The sequence below is a fragment of the Heterodontus francisci genome, chromosome 3 (assembly GCF_036365525.1).
Source record: "Heterodontus francisci isolate sHetFra1 chromosome 3, sHetFra1.hap1, whole genome shotgun sequence".
Lineage (NCBI taxonomy): Eukaryota > Metazoa > Chordata > Chondrichthyes > Heterodontiformes > Heterodontidae > Heterodontus > Heterodontus francisci.
The window spans coordinates 209,785,148-209,809,938 of NC_090373.1; the positions used below are offsets into that span (position 1 = coordinate 209,785,148).

The 24,791-nt window shown below is 56.1% G+C and overlaps 1 protein-coding gene across 4 annotated transcripts in view; it reads right to left on the minus strand.

Annotated features, from left to right (window-relative positions):
• LOC137366505 (equilibrative nucleoside transporter 1-like) overlaps window positions 1–24,791 on the minus strand; it is a 352,530-nt gene that overhangs the window by 9,172 nt on the left and 318,567 nt on the right. For all 4 annotated transcript variants that reach the window (XM_068028318.1, XM_068028303.1, XM_068028319.1 and 1 more), the window contains one exon: window positions 11,405–11,601. In XM_068028318.1, coding sequence (XP_067884419.1) covers window positions 11,405–11,601 — 197 coding nt within the window. The remainder of the gene's footprint in view (window positions 1–11,404; window positions 11,602–24,791) is intronic.

The window sequence follows — 24,791 nt, forward strand, 5'->3', positions numbered from 1 at the left end:
CAGTCTGTATCACTCTGCGCATCCCAGTGTCCAGTCTGCATCACTCAGCCCAGCCCAGTGTCCAGTCTGCATCACTCAGCCCAGCCCAGTGTCCAGTCTGTATCACTCAGCCCATCCCAGTGTCCAGTCTGTATCACTCAGCCCACCCCAGTGTCCAGTCTGTATCACTCAGCCCATCCCAGTGTCCAGTCTGTATCACTCTGCGCATCCCAGTGTCCAGTCTGCATCACTCAGCCCACCCCAGTGTCCAGTCTGTATCACTCAGCCCATCCCAGTGTCCAGTCTGTATCACTCAGCCCATCCCAGTGTCCAGTCTGTATCACTCAGCCCACCCCAGTGTCCAGTCTGTATCACTCAGCCCACCCTAGTGTCCAGTCTGTATCACTCTGCGCATCCCAGTGTCCAGTCTGTATCACTCAGCCCAGCCTAGTGTCCACTCTGTGTCACTCAGCCCAGCCCAGTGTCCAGTCTGTCTCACTCAGCCCAAGCCAGTGTCCAGTCTGTATCACTCAGCCCAGCCCAGTGTCCAGTCTGTATCACTCAGCCCAGCCCAATATCCAGTATGTATCACTCAGCCCAGCCCAGTGTCCACTTTGTGTCACTCAGCCCAACTCAGTGTCCAGTCTGTATCACTCAGCCCACCCCAGTGTCCAGTCTGTATCACTCTGCCCAGCCCTGTGTCCAGTCTGTGTGACTCAGCCCACCCCAGTGTCCAGTCTGTATCACTCTGCCCAGCCCTGTGTCCAGTCTGTGTCACTCTGCCCAGCCCAGTGTCCAGTCTGTATCACTCAGCACACCCCAGTGTCCAGTCTGTATCACTCTGCCCAGCCCTGTGTCCAGTCTGTGTGACTCAGCCCACCCCAGTGTCCAGTCTGTATCACTCTGCCCAGCCCTGTGTCCAGTCTGTGTCACTCTGCCCACCCCAGTGTCCAGTCTGTATCACTCTGCCCAGCCCTGTGTCCAGTCTGTGTCACTCTGCCCAGCTCAGTGTCCAGTCTGTATCACTCAGCCTACCCCAGTGTCCAGTCTGCATCACTCAGCCCAGCCCAGTGTCCAGTCTGTATCACTCAGCCTAGCCCAGTGTCCAGTCTGTATCACTCAGCCTAGCCCAGTGTCCAGTCTGTATCACTCAGCCCAGCCCAGTGTCCAGTCTGTGTGACTCAGCCCAGCCCAGTGTCCGGTCTGTATCACTCAGCCTAGCCCAGTGTCCAGTCTGTATCACTCAGCCCAGCCCAGTGTCCAGTCTGTATCACTCAGCCCAGCCCAGTGTCCAGTCTGTATCACTCAGCCTAGCCCAGTGTCCAGTCTGTATCACTCAGCCTAGCCCAGTGTCCAGTCTGTATCACTCAGCCTAGCCCAGTGTCCAGTCTGTATCACTCAGCCCAGCCCAGTGTCCAGTCTGTATCACTCAGCCCAGCCCAGTGTCCAGTCTGCATCACTCAGCCCAGCCCAGTGTCCAGTCTGTGTGACTCAGCCCAGCCCAGTGTCCAGTCTGTATCACTCAGCCCAGCCCAGTGTCCAGTCTGTTACACTCAGCCTACCCCAGTGTCCAGTCTGTATCACTCAGCCTACCCCAGTGTCCAGTCTGCATCACTCAGCCCAGCACAGTGTCCAGTCTGTGTGACTCAGCCCAGCCCAGTGTCCAGTCTGTATCACTCAGCCCAGCCCAGTGTCCAGTCTGTGTCACTCAGCCCACCCCTGTGTCCAGTCTGTGTCACTCAGCCCAGCCCAGTGTCCAGTCTGTACCACTCAGCCCAGTCCAGTGTCCAGTCTGGATCACTCAGCCCAGCACAGTGTCCAGTCTGTGTCACTTAGCCCAGCCGAGTGTCTTGTCTGTCTCACGCAGCCCAGCCCAGTGTCCAGTCTGTGTGACTCAGCTCACCCCTCTGTCCAGTCTGTGTCACTCAGCCCAGCCCAGTGTCCAGTCTGTATCACTCAGCCCAGCCCAGTGTCCAGTCTGTATCACTCAGCCCAGCCCAGTGTCCAGTCTGTATCACTCAGCCCAGCCCAGTGTCCAGTCTCTATCACTCAGCCGAGCCCAGTGTCCAGTCTGTATCACTCAGCCCAGCCCAGTGTCCAGTCTGTATCACTCAGCCCAGCCCAGTGTCCAGTCTGTATCACTCAGCCCAGCCCAGTGTCCAGTCTGTATCACTCAGCCCAGCCCAGTGTCCAGTCTGTATCACTCAGCCGAGCCCAGTGTCCAGTCTGTATCACGCAGCCCAGCCCTGTGTCCAGTCTGTGTCACTCAGCCCAGCCCAGTGTCCAGTCTGTATCACTCAGCCCAGCCTAGTGTCCAGTCTGTATGACTCAGCCCAGCCCAGTGTCCAGTCTGTATCACTCAGCACAACCCAGTGTCCAGTCTGTGTCACTCAGCACACCCCAGTGTCCAGTCTGTGTCACTCAGCCCAGCCTAGTGTCTAGTCTGTATCACTCAGCCCAGCCCAGTGTCCAGTCTGTGTCACTCAGCCCAGCCCAGTGTCCAGTCTGTATCACTCAGCCCACCCCAGTGTCCAGTCTGTGTCACTCAGCCCAGCCCAGTGTCCAGTCTGTGTCACTCAGCCCACCCCAGTGTCCAGTCTGTGTCACTCAGCCCAGCCTAGTGTCCAGTCTGTGTCACTCAGCACACCCCAGTGTCCAGTCTGTATCACTCAGCCCAGCCTAGTGTCCAGTCTGTATCACTCAGCCCACCCCAGTGTCCAGTCTGTATCATTCTGCCCACCCCAGTGTCCAGTCTGTGTCACTCAGCCCAGCCGAGTGTCCAGTCTGTATCACTCAGCCCACCCCAGTGTCCAGTCTGTATCACTCAGCCCAGCCCTGTGTCCAGTCTGTATCACTCGGCCCAGCCCAGTGTCCAGTCTGTATCACTCAGCCCACCCCAGTGTCCAGTCTGTATCACTCAGCCCACCCCAGTGTCCAGTCTGTATCTCTCAGCCCAGCCCAGTGTCCAGTCTGCATCACTCAGCCCAGCCCATTGTCCAGTCTGTGTGACTCAGCCCACCCCAGTGTCCAGTCTGTATCACTCAGCCCACCCCAGTGTCCAGTCTGTATCACTCAGCCCAGCCCTGTGTCCAGTCTGTATCACTCGGCCCAGCCCAGTGTCCAGTCTGTATCACTCAGCCCAGCCCAGTGTCCAGTCTGTATCACTCAGCCCAGTCCAGTGTTCTGTCTGTATCACTCAGCCCAGCCTAGTGTTTAGTCTGTATCACTCAGCCCAGTCCAGTGTCCAGTCTGTATCACTCAGCCCAGCCCAGTGTCAAGTCTGTATCACTTAGCCCACCCCAGTGTCCAGTCTGTATCACTCAGCCCAGCCCTGTGTCCAGTCTGTATCATTCAGCCCAGTCCAGTGTTCTGTCTGTATCACTCAGCCCAGCCTACTGTCTAGTCTGTATCACACAGCCCAGCCCAGTGTCCAGTCTGTATCATTCAGCCCAGTCCAGTGTTCTGTCTGTATCACTCAGCCCAGCCGAGTGTCTAGTCTGTGTCACTCAGCCCAGCCTAGTGTTTAGTCTGTATCACTCAGCCCAGCCTAGTGTTTAGTCTGTATCACTCAGCCCAGCCCAGTGTCAAGTCAGTATCACTCAGCCCAGCCCAGTGTCAAGTCTGTATCACTCAGCCCAGCCCAGTGTCAAGTCAGTATCACTCAGCCCAGCCCAGTGTCCAGTCTGTATCACTCAGCCCAGCCTAGTGTTTAGTCTGTATCACTCAGCCCAGCCCAGTGTCAAGTCAGTATCACTCAGCCCAGCCCAGTGTCCAGTCTGTGTCACTCAGCCCAGCCCAGTGTCCAGTCTGTGTCACTCAGCCCAGCCCAGTGTCCAGTCCGTATCACTCAGCCCAGCCCAGTGTCCAGTCCGTATCACTCAGCCCAGCCCAGTGTCCAGTCTGTGTCACTCAGCCCAGCCCAGTGTCCAGTCCGTATCACTCAGCCCAGCCCAGTGTCCAGTCAGTATCACTCAGCCCAGCCCAGTGTCCAGTCTGTTACACTCAGCCTACCCCAGTGTCCAGTCTGTATCACTCAGCCTACCCCAGTGTCCAGTCTGCATCACTCAGCCCAGCACAGTGTCCAGTCTGTGTGACTCAGCCCAGCCCAGTGTCCAGTCAGTATCACTCAGCCCAGCCCAGTGTCCAGTCTGTTACACTCAGCCTACCCCAGTGTCCAGTCTGTATCACTCAGCCCAGCCCAGTGTCCAGTCTGTATCACTCAGCCCACCCCAGTGTCCAGTCTGCATCACTCAGCCCAGCACAGTGTCCAGTCTGTGTGACTCAGCCCAGCCCAGTGTCCAGTCTGTATCACTCAGCCCACCCCAGTGTCCAGTCTGTGTCACTCAGCCCAGCCCAGTGTCCAGTCTGTATCACTCAGCCCAGCCCAGTGTCCAGTCTGTATCACTCAGCCTACCCCAGTGTCCAGTCTGCATCACTCAGCCCAGCACAGTGTCCAGTCTGTGTGACTCAGCCCAGCCCAGTGTCCAGTCTGTATCACTCAGCCTACCCCAGTGTCCAGTCTGTGTCACTCAGCCCACCCCTGTGTCCAGTCTGTGTCACTCAGCCCAGCCCAGTGTCCAGTCTGTACCACTCAGCCCAGTCCAGTGTCCAGTCTGGATCACTCAGCCCAGAACAGTGTCCAGTCTGTGTCACTTAGCCCAGCCGAGTGTCTAGTCTGTCTCACGCAGCCCAGCCCAGTGTCCAGTCTGTGTCACTCAGCCCACCCCTCTGTCCAGTCTGTGTCACTCAGCCCAGCCCAGTGTCCAGTCTGTATCATTCAGCCCAGCCCAGTGTCCAGTCTGTATCACTCAGCCCAGCCCAGTGTCCAGTCTGTATCACTCAGCCCAGCCCAGTGTCCAGTCTGTATCACTCAGCCCAGCCTAGTGTGTAGTCTGTATCACGCAGCCCAGCCCTGTGTCCAGTCTGTGTCACTCAGCCCAGCCCAGTGTCCAGTCTGTATCACTCAGCCCAGCCTAGTGTCCAGTCTGTATGACTCAGCCCAGCCCAGTGTCCAGTCTGTATCACTCAGCACAACCCAGTGTCCAGTCTGTGTCACTCAGCACACCCCAGTGTCCAGTCTGTGTCACTCAGCCCAGCCTAGTGTCTAGTCTGTATCACTCAGCCCAGCCCAGTGTCCAGTCTGTGTCACTCAGCCCAGCCCAGTGTCCAGTCTGTGTCACTCAGCCCACCCCAGTGTCCAGTCTGTGTCACTCAGCCCAGCCTAGTGTCTAGTCTGTATCACTCAGCCCAGCCCAGTGTCCAGTCTGTGTCACTCAGCCCAGCCCAGTGTCCAGTCTGTATCACTCAGCCCAGCTTAGTCTCCAGTTTGTATCACTCAGCCCACCCCAGTGTCCAGTCTGTGTCACTCAGCCCAGCCTAGTGTCCAGTCTGTGTCACTCAGCACACCCCAGTGTCCAGTCTGTGTCACTCAGCCCAGCCTAGTGTCTAGTCTGTATCACTCAGCCCAGCCCAGTGTCCAGTCTGTGTCACTCAGCCCAGCCCAGTGTCCAGTCTGTATCACTCAGCCCACCCCAGTGTCCAGTCTGTGTCACTCAGCCCAGCCTAGTGTCTTGTCTGTATCACTCAGCCCAGCCCAGTGTCCAGTCTGTGTCACTCAGCCCAGCCCAGTGTCCAGTCTGTATCACTCAGCCCAGCCTAGTGTCCAGTCTGTATCACTCAGCCCACCCCAGTGTCCAGTCTGTATCATTCTGCCCACCCCAGTGTCCAGTCTGTGTCACTCAGCCCAGCCGAGTGTCCAGTCTATATCTCTCAGCAATCCCCAGTGTCCAGTCTGTATCACTCAGCCCAGCCCATTGTCCAGTCTGTATCACTCAGCCCACCCCAGTGTCCAGTCTGTATCACTCAGCCCACACCAGTGTCCAGTCTGTATCACTCAGCCCAGCCCTGTGTCCAGTCTGTATCACTCGGCCCAGCCCAGTGTCCAGTCTGTATCACTCAGCCCACCCCAGTGTCCAGTCTGTATCACTCAGCCCAGCCCTGTGTCCAGTCTGTATCACTCAGGCCAGCCCAGTGTCCAGTCTGTATCACTCAGCCCAGCCCAGTGTCCAGTCTGTATCATTCAGCCCAGTCCAGTGTTCTGTCTGTATCACTCAGCCCAGCCTAGTGTTTAGTCTGTATCACTCAGCCCAGCCCAGTGTCCAGTCTGTATCACTCAGCCCAGCCCAGTGTCCAGTCTGTATCACTCAGCCCAGCCCATTGTCCAGTCTGTATCACTTAGCCCACCCCAGTGTCCAGTCTGTATCACTCAGCCCAGTCCAGTGTTCTGTCTGTATCACTCAGTCCAGTCCAGTGTTCTGTCTGTATCACTCAGCCCAGCCGAGTGTCAAGTCAGTATCACTCAGCCAGCCCAGTGTCCAGTCTGTGTCACACAGCCCAGCCCAGTGTCCAGTCCGTATCACTCAGCCCAGCCCAGTGTCCAGTCAGTATCACTCAGCCCAGTCCCGTATCCAGTCTGTGTCTCTCAGCCCACCCCAGTGTCCAGTCTGTATCACTCAGCGCAGTCCAGTGTCCAGTCTGTCACTCATCCCAGCCCAGTGTCCAGTCTGTGTCACTCAGCCCAGCCCAATGTCCAGACTGTATCACTCAGCCCACCCCAGTGTCCAGTCTGTATCACCCAGCCCAGCCCAGTGTCCAGTCAGTATCACTCAGCCCAGCCCAGTGTCCAGTCTGTATCACTCAGCCCACCCCAGTGTCCAGTCTGTATCACCCAGCCCAGCCCAGTGTCCAGTCTGTATCACTCAGCCCAGTCCCGTGTCCAGTCTGTATCACTCAGCCCAGTCCCGTGTCCAGTCTGTGTCTCTCAGCCCACCCCAGTGTCCAGTCTGTATCACCCAGCCCAGCCCAGTGTCCAGTCAGTATCACTCAGCCCAGCCCAGTGTCCAGTCTGTGTCACTCAGCCCAGTCCCGTGTCCAGTCTGTGTCTCTCAGCCCAGCCCAGTGTCCAGTCTGTATCACTCAGCCCAGTCCCGTGTCCAGTCTGTGTCTCTCAGCCCACCCCAGTGTCCAGTCTGTATCACTCAGCCCAGTCCCGTGTGCAGTCTGTCACACAGCCCAGCCCAGTGTCCAGTCTGTATCACTCAGCCCAGTCCCGTGTCCAGTCTGTCACACAGCCCAGCCCAGTGTCCAGTCTGTGTCACTCAGCCCAGCCCAGTGTCCAGTCTGTGTCACTCTGCCCAGCCCAGTGTCCAGTCTGCGTCACTCAGCCCAGTCCAGTGTCCAGTCTGTATCACTCAACCCAGCCCAGTGTCCAGTCTGTATCACTCAGCCCAGCCCAGTGTCCAGTCTGTATCACTCAGCCCAGCCCAATGTCCAGACTGTATCACTCAGCCCACCCCAGTGTCCAGTCTGTATCACCCAGCCCAGCCCAGTGTCCAGTCAGTATCACTCAGCCCAGCCCAGTGTCCAGTCTGTATCACTCAGCCCAGTCCCGTGTCCAGTCTGTATCTCTCATCCCAGCCCAGTGTCCAGTCTGTATCACTCAGCCCAGTCCCGTGTCCAGTCTGTCACACAGCCCAGCCCAGTGTCCAGTCTGTGTCACTCAGCCCAGCCCAGTGTCCAGTCTGTGTCACTCTGCCCAGCCCAGTGTCCAGTCTGTGTAACTCAAGCCAGCCCAGTGTCCAGTCTGTATCACTCAGCCCAGCCCAGTGTCCAGTCTATGTCACTCAGCCCAGCCCTGTGTCCAGCCTGTGTCAGTCAGCCCAGCCCAGTGTCCAGTCTGTGTCACTCAGCCCAGCCCAGTGTCCAGTCTGTGTCACTCAGCCCAGCCCAGTGTCCAGTCTATGTCACTCAGCCCAGCCCTGTGTCCAGTCTGCATCACTCAGCCCAGCCCAGTGTCCAGTCAGTATCACTCAGCCCACCCCAGTGTCCAGTCATTGTCACTCAGCCCAGTCCAGTGTCCAGTCTGTCACTCAGCCCAGACCAGTGTCCAGTCTGTGTCACTCACCCAGCCCAGTGTCCAGTCTGTATCACTCAGCCCAGCCCAGTGTCCAGTCAGTATCACTCAGCCCACCCCAGTGTCCAGTCTGTATCACTCAGCCCAGCCCAGTGTCCAGTCTGTATCACTCAGCCCAGTCCAGTGTCCGGTCTGTCACTCATCCCAGCCCAGTGTCCAGTCATTGTCACTCAGCCCAGCCCAGTGTCCAGTCTGTGTCACTCTGCCCAGCCCAGTATCCAGTCTGTGTCACTCAGGCCAGCCCAGTGTCCAGTCTGTGTCACTCTGCCCAACCCAGTGTCCAGTCTATGTCTCTCTGCCCAGCCCAGTGTCCAGTCTGTGTAACTCAGCCCAGCCCAGTGTCCTGTCTATGTCACTCAGCCCAGACCAGTGTCCAGGCTGTGTCACTCAGCCGTGCCCAGTGTCCAGTCTGTATCACTCAGCCCAGCCCAGTGTCCAGTCTGTGTCACTCAGGCCAGCCCAGTGTCCAGTCTGTGTCACTCTACCCAGCCCAGTGTCCAGTCTATGTCTCTCTGCCCAGCCCAGTGTCCAGTCTGTGTCACTCAGCCCAACCCAGTGTCCAGTCTATGTCTCTCTGCCCAGCCCAGTGTCCAATCTGTGTCACTCAGCCCAGACCAGTGTCCAGTCTGTATCACTCAGCCCAGCCTAGTGTGTAGTCTGTATCACGCAGCCCAGCCCTGTGTCCAGTCTGTGTCACTCAGCCCAGCCCAGTGTCCAGTCTGTATCACTCAGCCCAGCCCAGTGTCCAGTCTGTATCACTCAGCCCAGCCCAGTGTCCAGTCTGTATCACACAGCCCACCCCAGTGTCCAGTCTGTGTCACTCAGCCCAGCCTAGTGTCTAGTCTGTATCACTCAGCCCAGCCCAGTGTCCAGTCTGTGTCACTCAGCCCAGCCCAGTGTCCAGTCTGTATCACTCAGCCCAGCCTAGTGTCCAGTTTGTATCACTCAGCCCATCCCAGTGTCCAGTCTGTGTCACTCAGCCCAGCCTAGTGTCCAGTCTGTATCACTCAGCCCAGCCCAGTGTCCAGTCTGTATCATTCTGCCCACCCCAGTGTCCAGTCTGTGTCACTCAGCCCAGCCCATTGTCCAGTCTGTATCACTCAGCCCAGCCCAGTGTCCAGTCTGTATCACTCAGCCCAGCCCAGTGTCCAGTCTGCATCACTCAGCCCATTGTCCAGTCTGCAGTCTGTATCACTCAGCCCAGCCCAGTGTCCAGTCTGTATCACTCAACCCACCCCAGTGTCCAGTCTGTATCACTCAGCCCAGCCCTGTGTCCAGTCTGCATCACTCAGCCCAGTCCAGTCTGCAGTCTGTATCACTCAGCCCACCCCAGTGTCCAGTCTGTATCACTTAGCCCAGCCCAGTGTCCAGTCTGCATCAGTATGCCCAGCCTACTGTCTAGTCTGTATCACACAGCCCAGCCCAGTGTCCAGTCTGTATCACTCAGCCCAGTCCAGTGTTCTGTCTGTATCACTCAGCCCAGCCCAGTGTCCAGTCTGTGTCACTCAGCCCAGCCCAGTGTCCAGTCAGTATCACTCAGCCCAGCCCAGTGTCCAGTCTGTGTCACTCAGCCCAGCCCAGTGTCCAGTCTGTATCACTCAGCCCAGCCCAATGTCCAGACTGTATCACTCTGCCCACCCCAGTGTCCAGTCTGTATCACTCAGCCCAGCCCAGTGTCCAGTCAGTATCACTCAGCCCAGCCCAGTGTCCAGTCTGTATCACTCAGCCCAGTCCCGTGTCCAGTCTGTGTCTCTCAGCCCACCCCAGTGTCCAGTCTGTATCACTCAGCCCAGTCCCGTGTGCAGTCTGTCACTCAGCCCAGCCCAGTGTCCAGTCTGTATCACTCAGCCCAGCCCAGTGTCCAGTCTGTATCACTCAGCCCAGTCCCGTGTCCAGTCTGTCACTCAGCCCAGCCCAGTGTCCAGTCTGTATCACTCAGCCCAGCCCAGTGTCCAGTCTGTATCACTCAGCCCAGTCCCGTGTGCAGTCTGTCACTCAGCCCAGCCCAGTGTCCAGTCTGTATCACTCAGCCCAGTCCCGTGTCCAGTCTGTCACTCAGCCCAGCCCAGTGTCCAGTCTGTGTCACTCAGCCCAGCCCAGTGTCCAGTCTGTGTCACTCTGCCCAGCCCAGTGTCCAGTCTGTGTCACTCAGCCCAGCCCAGTGTCCAGTCTATGTCACTCAGCCCAGACCAGTGTCCAGGCTGTGTCACTCAGCCCAGCCCAGTGTCCAGTCTGCATCACTCAGCCCAGCCCAGTGTCCAGTCAGTATCACTCAGCCCAGCCCAGTGTCCAGTCTGTGTCACTCAGCCCACCCCAGTGTCCAGTCTGTATCACTCAGCCCAGTCCAGTGTCCAGTCTGTCACTCAGCCCAGACCAGTGTCCAGTCTGTGTCACTCAGCCCAGCCCAGTGTCCAGTCTGTATCACTCAGCCCAGTCCAGTGTCCGGTCTGTCACTCAACCCAGCCCAGTGTCCAGTCATTGTCACTCAGCCCAGCCCAGTGTCCAGTCTGTGTCACTCTGCCCAGCCCAGTGTCCAGTCTGTGTCACTCTGCCCAGCCCAGTGTCCAGTCTGTGTCACTCTGCCCAGCCCAGTGTCCAGTCTGTATCACTCAGCCCAGCCCAATGTGCAGTCTGTATCACTCAGCCCAGCCCAGTGTCCAGTCAGTATCACTCAGCCCAGCCCAGTGTCCAGTCTGTTTCACTCAGCCCACCCCAGTGTCCAGTCTGTATCACTCAGCCCAGTCCAGTGTCCGGTCTGTCACTCATCCCAGCCCAGTGTCCAGTCATTGTCACTCAGCCCAGCCCAGTGTCCAGTCATTGTCACTCTGCCCAGCCCAGTGTCCAGTCTGTGTCACTCTGCCCAGCCCAGTGTCCAGTCTGTGTCACTCTGCCCAGCCCAGTGTCCAGTCTGTGTCACTCAGCCCAGACCAGTGTCCAGGCTGTGTCACTCAGCCGTGCCCAGTGTCCAGTCTGTATCACTCAGCCCAGCCCAGTGTCCAGTCGGTGTCACTCAGGCCAGCCCAGTGTCCAGTCTGTGTCACTCTGCCCAGCCCAGTGTCCAGTCTATGTCTCTCTGCCCAGCCCAGTGTCCAGTCTGTGTCACTCAGCCCAGCCCAGTGTCCAGTCTATGTCACTCAGCCCAGACCAGTGTCCAGGCTGTGTCACTCAGCCCTGCCCAGTGTCCAGTCTGTATCACTCTGCCCAGCCCATTGTCCAGTCTGTGTCACTCAGCCCAGCCCAATGTCCAGTCTGTGTCACTCAGCCCAGACCAGTGTCCAGGCTGTGTCACTCAGCCCTGCCCAGTGTCCAGTCTGTGTCACTCAGCCCAGCCCAGTGTCCAGTCTGTATCACTCAGCCCAGCCCAGTGTCCAGTCTGTATCACTCAGCCCAGACCAGTGTCCAGTTTGTATCACTCAGTCCACTACTCTGTACCCGACTAAGCGAAAGACTCACATGGGTCCGTAACACATACAGAGACTGGCCAGATAGCCATTGGAGAAGGCAAAGACCATCATGAAGACAATAAACCAGGCATCGTGGGCAAAGACCACAGGTAACTGTCGAGGATGCACGTTACACAGCATGAAGAGAGGGATGAAAATTATTCGAGTAATCACAAGTGCTGGCAGTAACTTACTGCCTTTCCTGGGCTGCAGACGAACAGGAGAGAAGAAAAGCTTTAATGCCCTCCGAAAATCTCAAAGTATTGACCAGCCTCCAATTCTCAGCTCCCCGAAGTCACACAGTTTCAAACCCCACTATCCAGACCTGAGCCCAGAGTCACCTGTAACTACTGAGGGATTGCTGCACTGTCGGAGGGTCAGTACTGAGGGAGTGCTGCACTGTCAGAGGGTCAGTACTGAGGGAGTGCTGCACTGTCAGAGGGTCAGTACTGAGGGAGTGCTGCACTGTCAGAGGGTCAGAACTGAGGGAGTGCTGCACTGTCGGAGGGTCAGTCCTGAGGGAGTGCTGCACTGTCGGAGGGCCAGTCCTGAGGGAGTGCTGCACTGTCGGAGGGTCAGTACTGAGGGAGTGCTGCACTGTCAGAGGGTCAGTACTGAGGGAGTGCTGCACTGTCAGAGGGTCAGAACTGAGGGAGTGCTGCACTGTTGGAGGGTCAGTCCTGAGGGAGTGCTGCACTGTCGGAGGGCCAGTCCTGAGGGAGTGCTGCACTGTCGGAGGGTCAGTACTGAGGGAGTGCTGCACTGTCGGAGGGCCGGTCCTGAGGGAGTGCTGCACTGTCGGAGGGTCAGTACTGAGGGAGTGCTGCACTGTCGGAGGGTCAGTACTGAGGGAGTGCTGCACTGTCGGAGGGTCAGTACTGAGGGAGTGCTGCACTGTTAGAGGGTCAGTACTGAGGGAGTGCTGCACTGTCGGAGGGCCAGTACTGAGGGAGTGCCGCACTGTCGGAGGGTCAGTACTGAGGGAGTGCTGCACTGTCAGAGGGTCAGTACTGAGGGACTGCTGCACTGTCGGAGGGTCAGTACTGAGGGAGCGCTGCACTGTCAGAGGGTCAGTACTGAGGGAGCGCTGCACTGTCAGAGGGTCAGTACTGAGGGAGTGCCGCACTGTCGGAGGGCCAGTACTGAGGGAGTGCTGCACTGTCGGAGGGTCAGTACTGAGGGAGTGCTGCACTGTCAGAGGATCAGTACTGAGGGAGTGCTGCACTGTGGGAGGGTTAGTACTGAAGGAGTGCTGCACTGTCGGAGGGTCAGTACTGAGGGAATGCTGCACTGTTGGAGGGTCAGTACTGAGGGAGTGCTGCACTTTTGGAGGGTCAGTACTGAGGGAGTGCTGCACTTTTGGAGGGTCAGTACTGAGGGGGTGCCGCACTGTCAGAGGGTCAGTACTGAGGGAGTGCTGCACTGTCGGTGGGTCAGTACTGAGGGAGTGCTGCACTATCGGCGGTGCTGTCTTTCGGATGAGAGATTGATCCAACGTCCTATTTGCCCTCGCTGGTAGATGTCAGATTGCATTCGATGAAATGCAGGGGTCTTCCCAATATTCAGCACTCAATCAACATCAGTAAAGAGATTATTAATTATTATCATTAAATTTCATCTGCCACTTGTCCTCCCATTCCACCAGCCTGTCTCTGTCCTCTTGAATTTTATCACTATCCTCCTCACACTTCACAATACTTCCAAGTTTTGTTTCATCCACAAATTTTGAAATTGTGCCCTTAACACCCATGTTTAGATCATTAATATATTAATATACATCAGGAAGAGCAGGGTTTCTAACACCGACCCCTGGGAAACCCCACTATATACCTTCCTCCAGTCTGAAAAACAACCATTCACCACTACTCTCTGTTTCCTTTCACTCAGTCAGTTTCATATCCATGCTGTTACTGTCCCATTTATTCCATGGGTTTCAACTTTACTGACAAGCCTGTTGTGTGGCACTTTATCAAATGCCTTTTGGAAGTCCATGTACACCACATCAACCACATTACCCTCATCAACCCTCTCTGTTACTTCACGAAAAAAACTCTACCATGTTAGTTCAACATGATTTGCCTTGAACAAAGGCTTTCTTTAATTAATCGACACTTGTCCAAGTGACTGTTAATTCTGTCCTGAATTATCATTTCTAAAAGCTTTCCCATCACCAAGGTTAAACTGACTGGTCTGTAGTTGCTGGGGTTATCCTGACACCATTTTCCGAACAAAGGTGTAATATTTGCATTTCTGACACCACCCCTGTATCGAAGAGAGATTGGAAGATTATGGCCAGTGCCTCTGCAATTTCTACTCTTCGGGCTGGATTTTACTGGGCCCCCGACATTGGGCTCCATGGCGGGTGGGGCCGGAAGGTTGTTCCAGCTGAGGACCACCACGGAGCTTCTGGGAGGGCCCGGGCCGATCCGACTGCCAGTGGCAAGGCTCCATGGTCGTTGCAAACCCCCCCCCCGCCCCCCACCCCTGCAACGCTGCTGGGTGACGGGACCTGAATTTCAATATGTAAATCAATAAAATAAATAAATTTAAACACACTAACCTCCAATCCTCCAGGCTCGGCGCAATAACCCCGCTCCTTCACCTACCCATCAGGGGAAAGCAGCAATAACACTGGTGGGTGACGGGGCAGTGGGGCAGGGTGGCAGGGGGTTTTAGTGTTAGCAGGAGGATGGTGGGGGTGGAAGGGAGTTTTAGTGTTAGCAGGAGGATGGTGGGGGTGGAAGGGAGTTTTAGTGTTAGCAGGAGGATGGTGGGGGTGGAACGGAGTTTTAGTGTTAGCAGGAGGATGGTGGGGGCTGGAAGGGAGTTTTAGTGTTAGCAGGAGGATGGTGGGGGGTGGAAGGGAGTTTTAGTGTTAGCAGGAGGATGGTGGGGGTGGAAGGGAGTTTTAGTGTTAGCAGGAGGATGATGGGGGTGGAAGGGAGTTTTAGTGTTTGCAGGGGGATGGTGGGGGGTGGAAGGGAGTTTTAGTGTTTGCAGGAGGATGGTGGGGGGTGGAAGGGAGTTTTAGTGTTTGCAGGAGGATGGTGGGGGGTGGAAGGGAGTTTTAATGTTTGCAGGAGGATGGTGGGGGGTGGAAGGGAGTTTTAGTGTTTGCAGGAGGATGGTGGGGGGTGGAAGGGAGTTTTAGTGTTAGCAGGAGGATGGTGGGGGTGGAAGGGAGTTTTAGTGTGAGCAGGAGGATGGTGGGGGTGGAAGGGAGTTTTAGTATCAGCAGGAGGATGATGGGGGGTGGAAGGGAGTTTTAGTGTTAGCAGGAGGATGGTGGGGGTGGAAGGGAGTTTTAGTGTTAGCAGGAGGATGGTGGGGGGTGGAAGGGAGTTTTAGTGTTAGCAGGAGGATGGTGGGGGGTGGAAGGGAGTTTTAGTGTTTGCAGGAGGATGGTGGGGGGTGGAAGGGAGTTTTAGTGTTAGCAGGAGGATGGTGGGGGGTGGAAGGGAGTTTTAGTGTTAGCAGGAGGATGGTGGGGGGTGGAAGGGAGTTTTAGTGTTTGCAGGAGGATGGTGGGGGGTGGAAGGGAGTTTTAGTGTTAGCAGGAGGATGGTGGGGGTGGAAGGGAGTTTTAGTGTGAGCAGGAGGATGGTGGGGGTGGAAGGGAGTTTTAGTATCAGCAGGAGGATGATGGGGGGTGGAAGGGAGTTTTAGTGTTAGCAGGAGGATGGTGGGGGTGGAAGGGAGTTTTAGTGTTAGCAGGAGGATGGTGGGGGGTGGAAGGGAGTTTTAGTGTTAGCAGGAGGATGGTGGGGGGTGGAAGGGAGTTTTAGTGTTTGCAGGAGGATGGTGGGGGGTGGAAGGGAGTTTTAGTGTTAGCAGGAGGATGGTGGGGGGTGGAAGGGAGTTTTAGTGTTAGCAGGAGGATGGTGGGGGGTGGAAGGGAGTTTTAGTGTTTGCAGGAGGATGGTGGGGGTGGAAGGGAGTTTTAGTGTTTGCAGGAGGATGGTGGGGGTGGAAGGGAGTTTTAGTGTTAGCAGGAGGATGATGGGGGTGGAAGGGAGTTTTAGTGTTTGCAGGAGGATGATGGGGGTGGAAGGGAGTTTTAGTGTTAGCAGGAGGATGGTGGGGGGTGGAAGGGAGTTTTAGTGTTAGCAGGAGGATGGTGGGGGGTGGAAGGGAGTTTTAGTGTTAGCAGGAGGATGGTGGGGGTGGAAGGGAGTTTTAGTGTTAGCAGGAGGATGATGGGGGGTGGAAGGGAGTTTTAGTGTTAGCAGGAGGATGGTGGGGGTGGAAGGGAGTTTTAGTGTTAGCAGGAGGATGGTGGGGGTGGAAGGGAGTTTTAGTGTTAGCAGGAGGATGATGGGGGGTGGAAGGGAGTTTTAGTGTTAGCAGGAGGATGGTGGGGGTGGAAGGGAGTTTTAGTGTTAGCAGGAGGATGGTGGGGGTGGAAGGGAGTTTTAGTGTTTGCAGGAGGATGGTGGGGGGTAGAAGGGAGTTTTAGTGTTAGCAGGAGGATGGTGGGGGTGGAAGGGAGTTTTAGTGTTTGCAGGAGGATGGTGGGGGGTAGAAGGGAGTTTTAGTGTTAGCAGGAGGATGGTGGGGGTGGAAGGGAGTTTTAGTATTAGCAGGAGGATGATGGGGGGTGGAAGGGAGTTTTAGTGTTAGCAGGAGGATGGTGGGGGGTGGAAGGGAGTTTTAGTGTTAGCAGGAGGATGGTGGGGGGTGGAAGGGAGTTTTAGTGTTAGCAGGAGGATGGTGGGGGGTGGAAGGGAGTTTTAGTGTTAGCAGGAGGATGGTGGGGGGAGGAAGGGAGTTTTAGTGTTTGCAGGAGGATGGTGGGGGGTGGAAGGGAGTTTTAGTGTTAGCAGGAGGATGGTGGGGGTGGAAGGGAGTTTTAGTATTAGCAGGAGGATGGTGGGGGGTGGAAGGGAGTTTTAGTGTTAGCAGGAAGATGGTGGGGGGTGGAAGGGAGTTTTAGTGTCAGCAGGAGGATGGTGGGATGTGGAAGGGAGTTTTAGTGTTTGCAGGGGGTGGAAGGGGGTTTTAGTGTTAGCAGGAGGATGGTGGGGGGTGGCAGGGGGTTTTAGTGTTAGCAGGAGGATGGTGGGGGTGGAAGGGAGTTTTAGTGTTAGCAGGAGGATGGTGGGGGTGGAAGGGAGTTTTAGTGTTAGCAGGAGGATGGTGGGGGTGGAACGGAGTTTTAGTGTTAGCAGGAGGATGGTGGGGGGTGGAAGGGAGTTTTAGTGTTAGCAGGAGGATGGTGGGGGGTGGAAGGGAGTTTTAGTGTTAGCAGGAGGATGGTGGGGGTGGAAGGGAGTTTTAGTGTTAGCAGGGGGATGGTGGGGGGTGGAAGGGAGTTTTAGTGTTTGCAGGAGGATGGTGGGGGGTGGAAGGGAGTTTTAGTGTTTGCAGGAGGATGGTGGGGGGTGGAAGGGAGTTTTAATGTTTGCAGGAGGATGGTGGGGGGTGGAAGGGAGTTTTAGTGTTTGCAGGAGGATGGTGGGGGGTGGAAGGGAGTTTTAGTGTTAGCAGGAGGATGGTGGGGGTGGAAGGGAGTTTTAGTGTGAGCAGGAGGATGGTGGGGGTGGAAGGGAGTTTTAGTATCAGCAGGAGGATGATGGGGGTGGAAGGGAGTTTTAGTGTGAGCAGGAGGATGGTGGGGGTGGAAGGGAGTTTTAGTGTTAGCAGGAGGATGGTGGGGGTGTGGAAGGGAGTTTTAGTGTTTGCAGGAGGATGGTGGGGGGTGGAAGGGAGTTTTAGTGTGAGCAGGAGGATGGTGGGGGGTGGAAGGGAGTTTTAGTGTTAGCAGGAGGATGGTGGGGGGTGGAAGGGAGTTTTAGTGTTAGCAGGAGGATGGTGGGGGTGTGGAAGGGAGTTTTAGTGTTTGCAGGAGGATGGTGGGGGGTGGAAGGGAGTTTTAGTGTTAGCAGGAGGATGGTGGGGGTGGAAGGGAGTTTTAGTGTTAGCAGGAGGATGGTGGGGGTGGAAGGGAGTTTTAGTGTTAGCAGGAGGATGGTGGGGGGTGGAAGGGAGTTTTAGTGTTAGCAGGAGGATGGTGGGGGGTGGAAGGGGGTTTTAGTGTTAGCAGGAGGATGGTGGGGGGTGGAAGGGAGTTTTAGTGTTAGCAGGAGGATGGTGGGGGGTGGAAGGGAGTTTTAGTGTTAGCAGGAGGATGGTGGGGGTGGAAGGGAGTTTTAGTGTTAGCAGGAGGATGATGGGGGGTGGAAGGGAGTTTTAGTGTTAGCAGGAGGATGGTGGGGGTGGAAGGGAGTTTTAGTGTTAGCAGGAGGATGGTGGGGGTGGAAGGGAGTTTTAGTGTTAGCAGGAGGATGATGGGGGGTGGAAGGGAGTTTTAGTGTTAGCAGGAGGATGGTGGGGGTGGAAGGGAGTTTTAGTGTTAGCAGGAGGATGGTGGGGGTGGAAGGGAGTTTTAGTGTTTGCAGGAGGATGGTGGGGGGTAGAAGGGAGTTTTAGTGTTAGCAGGAGGATGGTGGGGGTGGAAGGGAGTTTTAGTGTTTGCAGGAGGATGGTGGGGGGTAGAAGGGAGTTTTAGTGTTAGCAGGAGGATGGTGGGGGTGGAAGGGAGTTTTAGTATTAGCAGGAGGATGATGGGGGGTGGAAGGGAGTTTTAGTGTTAGCAGGAGGATGGTGGGGGGTGGAAGGGAGTTTTAGTGTTAGCAGGAGGATGGTGGGGGGTGGAAGGGAGTTTTAGTGTTAGCAGGAGGATGGTGGGGGGTGGAAGGGAGTTTTAGTGTTAGCAGGAGGATGGTGGGGGGTGGAAGGGAGTTTTAGTGTTAGCAGGAGGATGGTGGGGGGAGGAAGGGAGTTTTAGTGTTTGCAGGAGGATGGTGGGGGGTGGAAGGGAGTTTTAGTGTTAGCAGGAGGATGGTGGGGGTGGAAGGGAGTTTTAGTATTAGCAGGAGGATGGTGGGGGGTGGAAGGGAGTTTTAGTGTTAGCAGGAAGATGGTGGGGGGTGGAAGGGAGTTTTAGTGTTAGCAGGAGGATGCCGGGGTGTGGAGGGGAGTTTTAGTGTTAGCAGGAGGATGCCGGGTGTAGAGGGGAGTTTTAGTGTTAGCAGGAGGATGGTGGGGGGTGGAAGGGAGTTTTAGTGTTAGCAGGGGGATGGTGGGGGTGTGGAAGGGAGTTTTAGTGTTAGCAGGAGGATGCCGGGGTGTGGAGGGGAGTTTTAGTGTTAGCAGGAGGATGGTGGGGGGTGGAAGGGAGTTTTAGTGTTAGCAGGAGGATGGTGGGGGGTGGAAGGGAGTTTTAGTGTTAGCAGGAGGATGGTGGGGGTGTGGAAGGGAGTTTTAGTGTTAGCAGGAGGATGCCGGGGTGTGGAGGGGAGTTTTAGTGTTAGCAGGAGGATGCCGGGGTGTGGAGGGGAGTTTTAGTGTTAGCAGGAGGATGCCGGGGTGTGTAGGGAAGTTTTAGTGTTAGCAGGAGGATGGTGGGGGGTGGAAGGGAGTTTTAGTGTTAGCAGGAGGATGCCGGGGTGTGTAGGGAAGTTTTAGTGTTAGCAGGAGGATGGTGGGGGGTGGAAGGGAGTTTTAGTGTTAGCAGGAGGATGATGGGGGTGGAAGGGAGTTTTAGTGTTAGCAGGAGGATGCCGGGGTGTGTAGGGAAGTTTTAGTGTTAGCAGGAGGATGGTGGGGGGTGGAAGGGAGTTTTAGTGTTAGCAGGAGGATGGTGGGGGGTGGAAGGGAGTTTTAGTGTTAGCAGGAGGATGGTGGGGGGTGGAAGGGAGTTTTAGTGTTAGCAGGAGGATGGTGGGGGTGGAAGGGAGTTTTAGTGTTAGCAGGAGGATGCGGGGTGTGTAGGGAAGTTTTAGTGTTAGCAGGAGGATGGTGGGGGGTGGAAGGGAGTTTTAGTGTTAGCAGGAGGATGGTGGGGGGTGGAAGGGAGTTTTATTGTTAGCAGGAGGATGGTGGGGGTGTGGAAGGGAGTTTTAGTGTTAGCAGGAGGATGGTGGGGGTGGAAGGGAGTTTTAGTGTTAGCAGGAGGATGCCGGGGTGTGTAGGGAAGTTTTAGTGTTAGCAGGAGGATGGTGGGGGGTGGAAGGGAGTTTTAGTGTTAGCAGGAGGATGGTGGGGGTGGAAGGGAGTTTTATTGTTAGCAGGAGGATGGTGGGGGTGTGGAAGGGAGTTTTAGTGTTTGCAGGAGGATGGTGGGGGGTGGAAGGGAGTTTTAGTGTTAGCAGGAGGATGGTGGGGGTGGAAGGGAGTTTTAGTGTTAGCAGGAGGATGCCCCGCGGGGTGTGGAGGGGAGTTTTAGTGTTTGCAGGAGGATGGTGGGGGGTGGAAGGGAGTTTTAGTGTTAGCAGGAGGATGCCCCGCGGGGTGTGGAGGGGAGTTTTAGTGTTTGCAGGAGGATGCCCCGCGGGGTGAGGAGGGGAGTTTTAGTGTTAGCAGGAGGATGGTGGGGGTGTGGAGGGGAGTTTTAGTGTTTGCAGGAGGATGCCGGGGTGTGGAGGGGAGTTTTAGTGTTTGCAGGAGGATGTTGGGGGCTGTGGAGGGGAGTTTTAGTGTTAGCAGGAGGATGCCGGGGTGTGGAGGGGAGTTTTAGTGTTAGCAGGAGGATGGTGGGGGGAGGAAGGGAGTTTTAGTGTTAGCAGGAGGATGCCGGGGTGTGGAGGGGAGTTTTAGTGTTAGCAGGAGGATGCCGGGGTGTGGAGGGGAGTTTTAGTGTTCGCAGGAGGATGGGTGGGGGTGGAAGGGAGTTTTAGTGTTAGCAGGAGGATGGGTGGGGGTGGAAGGGAGTTTTAGTGTTAGCAGGAGGATGGTGGGGGTGGAAGGGAGTTTTAGTGTTTGCAGGAGGGTGGTGGGGGGTGGAAGGGAGTTTTAGTGTTAGCAGGAGGATGGGTGGGGGTGGAAGGGAGTTTTAGTGTTAGCAGGAGGATGGTGGGGGGTGGAAGGGAGTTTTAGTGTTAGCAGGAGGATGCCGGGGTGTGGAGGGGAGTTTTAGTGTTTGCAGGAGGATGTTGGGGGGTGGAGGGAGTTTTAGTGTTAGCAGGAGGATGGTGGGGGGTGGAAGGGAGTTTTAGTGTTAGCAGGAGGATGGTGGGGGGTGGAAGGGAGTTTTAGTGTTTGCAGGAGAATGCCGGGGTGTGGAGGGGAGTTTTCGTGTTAGCAGGAGGATGCCGGGGTGTGGAGGGGTGTTTTAGTGTTAGCAGGAGGATGCCGGGGTGTGGAGGGGAGTTTTAGTGTTTGCAGGAGGATGCCGGGGTGTGGAGGGGAGTTTTAGTGTTTGCAGGAGGATACCCCGCGGGGTGTGGAGGGGAGTTTTAGTGTTAGCAGGAGGATGGTGGGGGGGTGGAGGGGAGTTTTAGTGTTTGCAGGAGGATGGTGGGGGGTGGAAGGGAGTTTTAGTGTTAGCAGGGGGATGGTGGGGGTGGAAGGGAGTTTTAGTGTTTGCAGGAGAATGCCGGGGTGTGGAGGGGAGTTTTAGTGTTAGCAGGAGGATGGTGGGGGTGGAAGGGAGTTTTAGTGTTAGCAGGAGGATGGTGGGGGGTGGAAGGGGGTTTTAGTGTTAGCAGGGGGATGATGGGGTGGGGTGGAAGGGGGTTTTAGTGTTTGCAGGAGGATGGTGGGGGTGGAAGGGAGTTTTAGTGTTAGCAGGAGGATGCCCCGCGGGGTGTGGAGGGGAGTTTTAGTGTTAGCAGGAGGATGCCGGGGTGGTGTGGAGGGGAGTTTTAGTGTTTGCAGGAGGATGCCCCGCGGGGTGTGGAGGGGAGTTTTAGTGTTTGCAGGAGGATGGTGGGGTGTGGAGGGGAGTTTTAGTGTTTGCAGGAGGATGCCGGGGTGTGGAGGGGAGTTTTAGTGTTAGCAGGAGGATGCCGGGGTGTAGAGGGGAGTTTTAGTGTTAGCAGGAGGATGGTGGGGGGTGGAAGGGAGTTTTAGTGTTAGCAGGAGGATGGTGGGGGGTGGAAGGGAGTTTTAGTGTTAGCAGGAGGATGGTGGGGGGTGGAAGGGAGTTTTAGTGTTAGCAGGAGGATGGTGGGGGGTGGAAGGGAGTTTTAGTGTTAGCAGGAGGATGGTGGGGGGTGGAAGGGAGTTTTAGTGTTAGCAGGAGGATGGTGGGGGTGTGGAGGGGAGTTTTAGTGTTTGCAGGAGGATGTTGGGGGGTGTGGAGGGGAGTTTTAGTGTTAGCAGGAGGATGCCGGGGTGTGGAGGGGAGTTTTAGTGTGAGCAGGAGGATGTTGGGGGGTGTGGAGGGGAGTTTTAGTGTTAGCAGGAGGATGCCGGGGTGTGGAGGGGAGTTTTAGTGTTAGCAGGAGGATGCCGGGGTGTGGAGGGGAGTTTTAGTGTTAGCAGGAGGATGTTGGGGGGTGGAGGGGAGTTTTAGTGTTAGCAGGAGGATGCCCCGTATGGTTTGGAGGGGAGTTTTAGTGTTAGCAGGAGGATGGTGGGGGTGGAAGGGAGTTTTAGTGTTAGCAGGAGGATGCCGGGGTGTGGAGGGGAGTTTTAGTGTTTGCAGGAGGATGTTGGGGGGTGGAGGGGAGTTTTAGTGTTAGCAGGAGGATGGTGGGGGTGTGGAAGGGAGTTTTAGTGTTTGCAGGAGGATGGTGGGGGGTGGAAGGGAGTTTTATTGTTAGCAGGAGGATGGTGGGGGTGTGGAAGGGAATTTTAGTGTTAGCAGGAGGATGGGTGGGGGTGGAAGGGAGTTTTAGTGTTAGCAGGAGGATGGTGGGGGGTGGAAGGGAGTTTTAGTGTTAGCAGGAGGATGCCGGGGTGTGGAGGGGAGTTTTAGTGTTAGCAGGAGGATGGGTGGGGGTGGAAGGGAGTTTTAGTGTTAGCAGGAGGATGGGTGGGGGTGGAAGGGAGTTTTAGTGTTAGCAGGAGGATGGTGGGGGGTGGAAGGGAGTTTTAGTGTTAGCAGGAGGATGCCGGGGTGTGGAGGGGAGTTTTCGTGTTAGCAGGAGGATGCCGGGGTGTGGAGGGGAGTTTTAGTGTTTGCAGGAGGATGTTGGGGGGTGGAGGGGAGTTTTAGTGTTAGCAGGAGGATGCCCCGTATGGTTTGGAGGGGAGTTTTAGTGTTAGCAGGAGGATGGTGGGGGTGGAAGGGAGTTTTAGTGTTAGCAGGAGGATGCCGGGGTGTGGAGGGGAGTTTTAGTGTTTGCAGGAGGATGTTGGGGGGTGGAGGGGAGTTTTAGTGTTAGCAGGAGGATGGTGGGGGTGTGGAAGGGAGTTTTATTGTTAGCAGGAGGATGGTGGGGGTGTGGAAGGGAGTTTTAGTGTTTGCAGGAGGATGGTGGGGGGTGGAAGGGAGTTTTATTGTTAGCAGGAGGATGGTGGGGGTGTGGAAGGGAGTTTTAGTGTTTGCAGGAGGATGGTGGGGGGTGGAAGGGAGTTTTATTGTTAGCAGGAGGATGCCAGGGTGCGGAGGGAAGTTTTAGTGTTTGCAGGAGGATGCCCCGCGGGGTGTGGAGGGCAGTTTTAGTGTTTGCAGGAGGATGCCCCGCGGGGTGAGGAGGGGAGTTTTAGTGTTAGCAGGAGGATGGTGGGGGGGTGGAGGGGAGTTTTAGTGTTAGCAGGAGGATGGTGGGGGTGTGGAGGGGAGTTTTAGTGTTTGCAGGAGGATGGTGGGGGGTGAAGGGAGTTTTAGTGTTTGCAGGAGGATGTTGGGGTGGAAGGGAGTTTTAGTGTTAGCAGGAGGATGATGGGGGTGGAAGGGAGTTTTAGTGTTTGCAGGAGGATGCCGGGGTGTGGAGGGGAGTTTTAGTGTTTGCAGGAGGATGTTGGGGGGTGTGGAGGGGAGTTTTAGTGTTAGCAGGAGGATGCCGGGGTGTGGAGGGGAGTTTTAGTGTTAGCAGGAGGATGCCCCGTATGGTTTGGAGGGGAGTTTTAGTGTTAGCAGGAGGATGGTGGGGGTGGAAGGGAGTTTTAGTGTTAGCAGGAGGATGCCGGGGTGTGGAGGGGAGTTTTAGTGTTAGCAGGAGGATGGGTGGGGGTGGAAGGGAGTTTTAGTGTTAGCAGGAGGATGGGTGGGGGTGGAAGGGAGTTTTAGTGTTAGCAGGAGGATGGCGGGGTGTGGAGGGGAGTTTTAGTGTTTGCAGGAGGATGGGTGGGGGTGGAAGGGAGTTTTAGTGTTAGCAGGAGGATGCCCGGGTGTGGAGGGGAGTTTTAGTGTTTGCAGGAGGATGCCGGGGTGTGGAGGGGAGTTTTAGTGTTAGCAGGAGGATGGTGGGGGGTGGAAGGGAGTTTTAGTGTTAGCAGGAGGATGGTGGGGGGTGGAAGGGAGTTTTAGTGTTAGCAGGAGGATGGGTGGGGGTGGAAGGGAGTTTTAGTGTTAGCAGGAGGATGGTGGGGGGTGGAAGGGAGTTTTAGTGTTAGCAGGAGGATGGGTGGGGGTGGAAGGGAGTTTTAGTGTTAGCAGGAGGATGCCGGGGTGTGGAGGGGAGTTTTAGTGTTTGCAGGAGGATGTTGGGGGGTGTGGAGGGGAGTTTTAGTGTTAGCAGGAGGATGCCGGGGTGTGGAAGGGAGTTTTAGTGTTAGCAGGAGGATGCCCCGTATGGTTTGGAGGGGAGTTTTAGTGTTAGCAGGAGGATGGTGGGGGTGGAAGGGAGTTTTAGTGTTAGCAGGAGGATCGTGGGGGTGGAAGGGAGTTTTAGTGTTAGCAGGAGGATGCCGGGGTGTGGAGGGGAGTTTTAGTGTTAGCAGGAGGATGGGTGGGGGTGGAAGGGAGTTTTAGTGTTAGCAGGAGGATGGGTGGGGGTGGAAGGGAGTTTTAGTGTTAGCAGGAGGATGGTGGGGGGTGGAAGGGAGTTTTAGTGTTAGCAGGGGGATGCCGGGGTGTGGAGGGGAGTTTTCGTGTTAGCAGGAGGATGCCGGGGTGTGGAGGGGAGTTTTAGTGTTAGCAGGAGGATGCCCCGTGGGGTGTGGAGGGGAGTTTTAGTGTTTGCAGGAGGATGTTGGGGGGTGGAGGGGAGTTTTAGTGTTAGCAGGAGGATGGTGGGGGGTGGAAGGGAGTTTTAGTGTTTGCAGGAGAATGCCGGGGTGTGGAGGGGAGTTTTCGTGTTAGCAGGAGGATGCCGGGGTGTGGAGGGGTGTTTTAGTGTTAGCAGGAGGATGCCCCGCGGGGTGTGGAGGGGAGTGTTAGTGTTTGCAGGAGAATGCCGGGGTGTGGAGGGGAGTTTTCGTGTTAGCAGGAGGATGCCGGGGTGTGGAGGGGTGTTTTAGTGTTAGCAGGAGGATGCCCCGCGGGGTGTGGAGGGGAGTTTTAGTGTTTGCAGGAGGATGCCGGGGTGTGGAGGGGAGTTTTAGTGTTTGCAGGAGGATGGTGGGGGGTGGAGGGGAGTTTTAGTGTTTGCAGGAGGATGGTGGGGGGTGGAAGGGAGTTTTAGAGTTCGGAGGATGGTGGGGGGTGGAAGGGAGTTTTAGTGTTAGCAGGAGGATGGTGGGGGGTGGAAGGGAGTTTTAGTGTTAGCAGGAGGATGGTGGGGGGT